Source organism: Osmerus mordax, chromosome 21 (genome assembly GCF_038355195.1).
Source record: "Osmerus mordax isolate fOsmMor3 chromosome 21, fOsmMor3.pri, whole genome shotgun sequence".
Classification (NCBI taxonomy): domain Eukaryota; kingdom Metazoa; phylum Chordata; class Actinopteri; order Osmeriformes; family Osmeridae; genus Osmerus; species Osmerus mordax.
Window position 1 is genome coordinate 7,791,564 of NC_090070.1, and position 8,005 is coordinate 7,799,568.

The following is an 8,005-nucleotide window of genomic DNA, read 5'->3' on the forward strand; positions in this document are numbered from 1 at the left end:
CACACAAACGCAGATGAAAGTATGCTAAAGCTAGTTGGGATTAAACCATTAACTACCTAGGCCTACCTATATTATCGTGCCAGACTTTGATAGCTAATGTGCACTGTTGTGAAAGCAGGGTGGAGATCTGCAGCTATCGACAACAACCATCCACCTCACCGTTTCCATAGAGACAGACAATTCATACATTACGGCTGACACCCCCTGTTCATCCAAAACAGGGCAAAGTGCTTGAAACAGGAGGGGAGTATCGATCTATGGAGATACCACTGAGTCACTTTTACGGGCTGTAACCATAAGTCACAATCACGTCTAGTCCCAGTTTCAGCCCAAGTCCTATCAAAGGCACAGATGGTTAACATTCCTGACCAAAGGCCCAGGTAATTGGGAGGGGCAACATCAACCATGGAACATTCAATTCTCTGAGCACCACAGATATGGCAGACTGACAATGAGGCATCCACCCATGACCTGACAACAATGCCATTCTGCTTCAGACATGTACTAGGTGTGTTCCCAAACACAAATGAATTCAATGAAGTCTACCAGCCGTTGGGTTTGGGGATTAAAGTCCCTGTGTATTGTAACTTGACTAGTTCATGTAAATTCCTGACACATGATGTTTTGCATGACTATACTGCATATCCGCCGATAAATGCAATCAAAGGTCATTTAACAGTGTCTGTGTTTCAATACAGGCTCTGTTCATTCATGGTTAGAAACATTCATTGGCTATTATGAAAGGTATATCATGTATAATTGGATGTGCTGTATGTCAGAATTCTAAGAAGTCACTTTGAATATAAAAAAAAAGGTGATCCAACAACATTTTAAGTCAAACTAGTAATGACGCACAGTTGTCATGCCAACTGTCATTGTATTTACAACATCACATGATGGCAACGCCTGTTAACCTTCACATTGCTTTAATTGCCTGTGGGGTAGAAACTACGGGAAGGTATGATTCTCGTTCAAAAGATTCGATTTGTCACAAATTGTATTTACAGGTAGGCCTACACACTCATAGGAAATATATGCTTGGATATAGGCTTGATAAACACAACTAGGTTTAAAAGGTTTGTTCAATCATCATCAAAATAGAATCCACGCTTGATTTTGCCAGTCAGGCTCTAGAATCTTCCACCAGACTTTCTGCATGGTCCCATATCCTCTTGCCCTGATATTTTGACATCATCAACTTGAATATTCAGCCATTCTGAAGTCCCAGCATTCCCGTATTCCACAACTCCAGCATCCACTGTTTCACGTCAGTATCTGAGTTGGTCAGACTTGTACAGTGTGGGTAGTCCTTACGGTGGTTTTGACGTGAATGACCCCTTGGCTTGCAGAACCAGAGAGTTAGCCTGCCCTGGGGTTAAAGGTCCTTGGGTGGGTAGGAGTGTGTGTGTGTGTAGGGAGGGTCTCAGTCCTCCTCCCCCTCCCTGTGTCCATTCACCAGTCCTGACTCCCAGCGCTGCAGCAAGGGGGTCTTCTGTCTGGGGGTCTGGGGGCTCTGGATCACCTGGGGCGGAGGAAGAGGGGGGTGGGGGGGAGGGGGGGAGGGGGGGAGGGGAGGAGGGGGGGAGGGGTGTGGGATCAGTATACCGTAGAAGAGAAGTGAAGAGAGGGAGAGAACTAAGTAGATCATTTACATTTTATACATTCAGCAGACGCTTTTATGCAGAGCGATGTGCATGTTCAGCAGAAATTCAAGCATCAGAAGGGCATGGTTCTTCATAGTTGAATGGGTATGGGAGACAGACAGACAGACAGATAGAACGGTAAGGCAGACGGACGGACAGACAGACAGACAGAAAACTTAATGATTGACGGACAGACAGAACAGCAGAACAGACAGACAGAATTGCAAGGCCCAGCCCCCCCCCTAGCGGTGATCGATCAGGTAAACATCATTAACACTGAGGTCAGGAGGGGTCAGCATGATAGTGATTCATAGACTGTATTTGTTCTCACAGCTCTGTGTGGAATCTACATATCTCCTACTCCCCAGCCTATCCCTCTGTTCATTACAGCACTCTTATCTCGGGCTTGTCTGTGTGGATGATTAACAATCGCGGAGAGACCAGGGAGCAGGGGCTGCTAATGCTAATGCCGAAAGAGACAGAGAGAGAGAGATAAAGAGATATGAAAAATAAACAGAATCTTTGCCTGGTTTACGGAGCGGGCTGAATCAATGCTGCTCTGCTAATCTGAGACATGCGAGTTGCAAGGAGATACAGACTCCACAAGGAGAACGATGGAAAGAAGTTTTCTCCAGACTTTCTTTCCATCTTTCTCATTCTTCATCGATTGCTCTTTATTTCTCTCTCTACCTCTCTCTCTCTCTCTCTCTCTCTCTCTCTCTCTCTCTATCTATCTCCTCAGATAAGCTCCTTACAACATCCTCCCATTTTCAGTGGATGTTGTATCTGTAGGGAGTGGTACTGTAGATTATTTCAGAGCAATTGCACCAACAAGATAGGTTTCAGTGAGACTGTGCAAGGCCATAAATGGCATCATAAAACCGTACACATGGTGTGACATCATCCAGGAGGTTGTTGCCTCAGAATGGAGCTGTGCTGACAAAGAGATCCCTAGAGGAGATATCTCGTGCAGAAAACACTGGAACTGGATGTCCAGAGGGGATTTTAACCCACACCATTTGTCTTACCATTACCAGGAAAAGTCCACATCCCTGGGTAAAGCAACATGGTGAGGCTTACCTCTAGTTGGTTAAGCTCCTCCTCGTTAGCCTGGGGTGGTGGCCACATGCCAAGCTTTCCCAAGGACTTTCGCACTGGAAGGACAGAGAGGAAGAGGATTGTTGTCTATGCTTTTTCAGTGTACTGTAATGAGTTTCCATGACAATTCCATGAAACCGACTCGGACAGTTCACGGAAGAGAGGGGAGAGAGCGAGATTAATATAATACAAAGTCCAGAGATGAAGACGTTCAGAAAATGAGGGTTATGCAATGAGACATAATCTATGTAACTATAAGAACCTTGCAGGTTCTGTGAGTCAAAGAGCTCCCATGTTGGAAAACAATGCTCTTTTTGTCACACACACACACACACACACAAACAAACACAAAGCCCACATTTCCTGCCACCGACAATTGGACACGAGATGATCATTGGACACGAAATGTCCAATGAGAAGCATGCATGCATATTGGACCCATATTGGGTTCCTTCATTGGAAGGTGAAGATAAGGATAACTAACCCTTGTGTTATCTTTGGGTCATTCTGTCCCATCAGTCATTGTGGCCCACCGTCGTATTGCGACAACTTTACCCCATACAAAAACAAAGTGAAGCATTTTCTTTTTTCATTTTCTTTGTTTTTGTATTGGGTAAAATTGGGTAAACACAACGATGGTTCGTTATGAACCTTTGGGTCATGTGACCCGAAGGCAGCACAAGGGTTAAAAGGTTTCAGATCTGTGAATTCCAGCCACTTTCTTAACTGGACACAGTCTAAGTTAAATGAATGATTAAGCCTTAAAATCATATTGAACTTTCCCTGATACTGCATTATCTGGTGTGCCAGATTACGTTGTCTATCAGGATAAGCATTCTAGAAAGAAACAAAGTTGGTCATTTCTGGCCTGGTTTTGGAATTCATCCTAATATGGATTTTTAGAAACTTTTCTCCTTTCTTGCTGACACAATGACGGGTCAAGATATGAGTCAGGGATTTTTACGTGTTTTTGTACACTTTGCTTCAGGCAGTTAATTCAACACAGCAGCTGCTGCCTTGTCTCCGTTATGGTCATGTACTTTATATACATGCCACAGTCTAGTTAATGGTGCTTTAGAGCGGAATTATTGTTGTAGATGGAATTTATTGCAATGGTTGACCCAGGATGTGTCATTGTCCACAATAAAATGAAACAATGCGCTTGCTAAGCTATTTCATAGGCATCTCTGGAGATTTCAGGGCATGGGTGTGCACACAAACACAGGCCACACACACACACACACACACACACACGGCACCAACCTGTTGGGGTTCCAGATGACATCCGCAGGGGTGTTACAGGTGGATTGGGAGTAGCCAGGCCGTTCATCACGGGTGGGGGGGGCGTGGGGCTCGGCGCCGCCCTCTCCCCTCCCCCGACCCCGGCCCCAGCGGCCGCGGCCGCCCCCCCGTATGTGCGGCTCCTCTGCCTGCGCAGCTCCCTCTCCCTCTCCCTGGCCTCCCGGATGTCCTGCCCCACAACATCCAGAGCAACGGAGGAGCGCAGCTTGAAGAAGGGATTCTCTCTGGGCACATCCTCCTCCTCCTCGTCCTCCTCCACATTCCTTTGGCTGTCGCTCCTCCTCCAGCTCGCCTCTTTGTCCGTCGAAGAGGCGCAGAGAGCCGCCGAGTCGACCACGGTCTGGGCCGGCGGCTCCGTGAGGGACTCGGAGCTTTCAGAGGGTCTCAGGAGCTTGGCATGGTGGAGGGTCGGGACAGGGAGCTCCAGGGGGTTGTCCAGGATGATTACCTGCCTCTTAGTCCCCTCGGTAAGGCCTGGTCCTCCGTGAGGGATGTAGGTGAAGCCCCCATCCCTGGCCGCGACGGGGCTGGGGCTTTGGGTCCGGCTCAACAGATCCAGGCTCCTTCTCCTCTCTACGAAGGAGCCTCCGATTGTGGAGCCGTCTGAGGAATCGTCCCCTGGGAGCTCCAGGGTGGAGAGGTCGCTGGCAGAGACCCAGGAGGGCGCATTGCTAAGGAGGGACAGATTAGAGGAGTCGTCCTTGGGCTCCTGGAAGGCTTCGAATAGTTTCTTCCTCTCTTTAAGCTGGCGTACCGTGCCTTTGTCGTAGAAGCCCGGAACTTTCCCCAGCTGGACTAGAACCTGCTCTCTCTGGGTCTCGACGCGAATTTCCTTCTGCATCTTCTTCCCGGCAAAGTGCCTGTCCTTCGTTTGGCTATTCTCAAACTTGGAGGGCAGGGGCTGGGTCAGGATGGACTTCCGGAGGGGAATATCGACGTACTCCGGGGCGGTTTGATGCTGGAGCCCTCTGGATCTCCTGAGGCTCTGCTCACGCTGGACCGCCCGACGGATCTCCCTGTCGATGGGCGTCTCACTCGCCGAAGAGCCGGGAACGTAGTTGAGCTCCATGGTGGTGTTCGGAGAGAAGTCTGCAGACACGCCGCTGTCGCTCTGGCTGTCATCGTACAAGTCTGTATCCATTCCGGAGGCCGTGTTGTCCTTGGAGTTCAACCCAGGGATTGGTCGATCCGCCTTCTGCGTCTCTATTTCTACTTGCTCGGTGTCGCTCACCTTTTGTTGTTCCTCTGTCTCTTCCTCCGCCTTGCCCTCGTCGACTCCACTCACTTTCTGACCTTTCTCTTCACCCGTTTGTTCTCCACCGGCTCCCTCCCCACTTTCCTCCTCCCCTTTCTGCCTTTCTGTCATTACAACACAAGCACAGCCCTGGGAACCAGCCTCGCCCTGATTGGCAGGCGCCGTGGCGACCGTCGCTGGGGGCAGAGATCCCTGGCTGAACACCTGTTGTGCTGCTTCCTGGTTGTCGTGCTCCCGGGAAGACTGGCTCGAAGGCAGCTGCTGCTCTCCCTGCTGACTCTCTGGGGGAACTGCAGGCTGGGCCATGTCCTCTGCCATGGGGCTGCTGAATGAACTTCTGGAGGAGCGAGGTTGGGGGGTTTTGATGCTGGCGCTGTCCAGTGTCACCCACTGTCTCCTGGCCGAGGGGATGTCCAGAGGCTTGCAGTCCACGGTCCGGTTGTCGTCCTCCGCCTCGCAGGGGCGGTCCCCTTCCGGGGATTCGATGGTGAATACGTCATCTGAGCTGTTTCTCGATAGTCGCCGGTGGATTGTGTGGGTGCTGATTTCAAGAGCCTCCGGAGAAATCTCCTCGGGTTTCCTGTGATGCTGACCCTCTGGGATCTTTTGTACCTGCTCTGCTAGCTTTCCGGTTGTCTCATTATTCCGGACACGGTCTTCCTCTATCTCAACCGGCGGCACTGCTACCCTTGTCACGTGGTCACTGAGGTAAGGTGTCGGTTGCCATTCTTGACTGTCCTGGCTATCGGATGATAAGTCATCCTCTTTGGGGTTGGAGAGGACCCCAACATCTCTGGTGGAGTCGCTCTGTGGTGGTGGGGCTGCACCACCCTCTGCTGGTGAGGGCAGGGCATTGCAGGGAGAAGAGGAGGGGGTTCCCTCCTCTGCCACATGAGCAGATTCATTAATCACTTTGGGGTGGTTCTCTACTTCACCTTCTTCTGACTCACTTGGAATCTGGTTCACTTCTTGACACATCTCCATTTTGGCTAGTTCGGCCATTTTGTTGACTGAGTCAACATTGATCTCATGTGTAGTCACTTCAGAGTCAGGCGCTTCCAGACCTATATCCTCTGGCTCTGCCTTGGGGGCTATTTTGCTTATTAGAAGCGGGTTGTTCACAACATTAACATCCATTTCACCCTCGGCCCAGACCTCGTTGCCCCATTCATCTAGAGAATCTGCAGAGCTCCTTCTGTTGGCCACAGGCTCTGTTGCCATGGTGAGATGAGACCGGCTTGTTTCTGTTGACCTGGAACACTTTGACACAGTCTGGAACAGTCTGGGCTGTTTGTCCTTCAGCCAGTAAATATGAAGAAAAGAGGGTGCACAGGAAAATGAAAGAATTAGCTGAAAAAACAAACCTGGCAACCCATTTAGATATTCTGTATTCTATTTCCTGCAGGCAGATCGACAGAACACAATAAATTCAAGATAACATGATATTTACTGCATTTAAGACTCATTGCAATGCAATGGCAGTGAATGTATTACACCAGTGCTGCAGGGTGCACGTTATGTTTTGTGTAGCAGAACAGTTGTTTAGAAGTGCAGGCGACAGATTTTCACAGCGTCTAGCTTTTGTTTTCACAGACAGTGTGAGTTGTAAACAGACAGAAACTGTCATTACTAACAAGAGGCTTCTGGAGTTTGTTGTGTAGTATTGAGTGGGCCATCAGTGTGGAGCTTCTCCTACCCTTGTTCTCTGCTCTGCAACCTGCAAAGGTTTCAGCTGAGTCAGCCATTGTGTAATCAGCTTATATTACTAAGAGCTGCTCAGTGAGGTTCTCTTTCACACACATCCACGCAAGTGCACACACACACACACTCTCGTATGCAGGAGAGCACCCGTACACTCTCATGATTTCTAACCATATACTTTTCTCTCTCCCTCCCACACGCACGCACATTAGCACCATCCGAGAAACAAATGGGAAAATCCTCAGGGCACATCGACCGCTGGCCCTCCCTCTCTCTCTTTACCTGCAGTATCTCTCTTTCTCCTTATCTTTATCTTCCCTCTTCATGTTCCTCCTCTCTCTCTTTTACCTGTCGTTCAGACCTCATCCCCCTTATCTTTAACTCACGCTCTTCCTCACGTTCGGTGCGACTTTCGACTCTTTTCTCTACCTCCCTGTTCTCTATCTGTTTCTCTAGCAACCCCCTCCCCCACTCCCACTCCCATGCAACCTTACAGAGCCAACCCCCCCCCGGCCTCCATGCCAACCAATTGCCCTGAACCAACTGGCCCTACTGCGCCCCATCCTGCCCAGCGAGTACCATTCAAACTGCCCAGGGATGTTGGCGGGCACAGCTATGAATCATTAACAGATGAATGAGTTTTGGAATACAAAAGGAACCGGGGGATGAGCAACAAAGAAGCACACACACGCAGGACATCCCATCTCTGCCCCCTCACTCAACCTCGTCTCTGCCCCCTCACACAACCTCGTCCCTGCCCCCTCACCCAACCTCGTCTCTGCCCCCTCACACAACCTCGTCTCTGCCCCCTCACACAACCTCGTCTCTGCCCCCTCACACAACCTCGTCCCTGCCCCCTCACACAACCTCGTCTCTGCCCCCTCACACAACCTCGTCCCTGCCCCCTCACACAACCTCGTCCCTGCCCCCTCACTCAACCTCGTCTCTGCCCCCTCACACAACCTCGTCTCTGCCCCCTCACACAACCTCGTCTCTGCCCCCTCAC

The 8,005-nt window shown here is 50.1% G+C and overlaps 1 protein-coding gene across 1 annotated transcript; it reads right to left on the minus strand.

Annotated features, from left to right (window-relative positions):
• Positions 1-552: 552 nt before the first annotated feature.
• Positions 553-6,519, minus strand: LOC136965638 (nucleolar and coiled-body phosphoprotein 1-like). Its single transcript, XM_067259821.1, has 3 exons — positions 4,005-6,519; positions 2,724-2,797; positions 553-1,522 (listed from the first exon to the last, which is right to left on the minus strand). The coding sequence occupies exons 1-3, from the start codon at positions 6,517-6,519 to the stop codon at positions 1,424-1,426; spliced, it is 2,688 nt and encodes an 895-aa protein (XP_067115922.1). The 3' UTR covers positions 553-1,423.
• Positions 6,520-8,005: the final 1,486 nt, after the last annotated feature.

Excerpts from the sequence above, each read along its gene's own strand:
- LOC136965638 (XM_067259821.1), bottom strand. The coding sequence starts at position 6,519 with ATGGCAACAGAGCCTGTGGCCAACAGAAGGAGCTCTGCAGATTCTCTA. Across the intron at positions 2,798-4,004 it reads GTCATCTGGAACCCCAACAG|TGCGAAAGTCCTTGGGAAAG; the intron begins GTTGGTGCCGTG and ends CTGTCCTTCCAG. Across the intron at positions 1,523-2,723 it reads AGGAGCTTAACCAACTAGAG|GTGATCCAGAGCCCCCAGAC; the intron begins GTAAGCCTCACC and ends CCTCCGCCCCAG.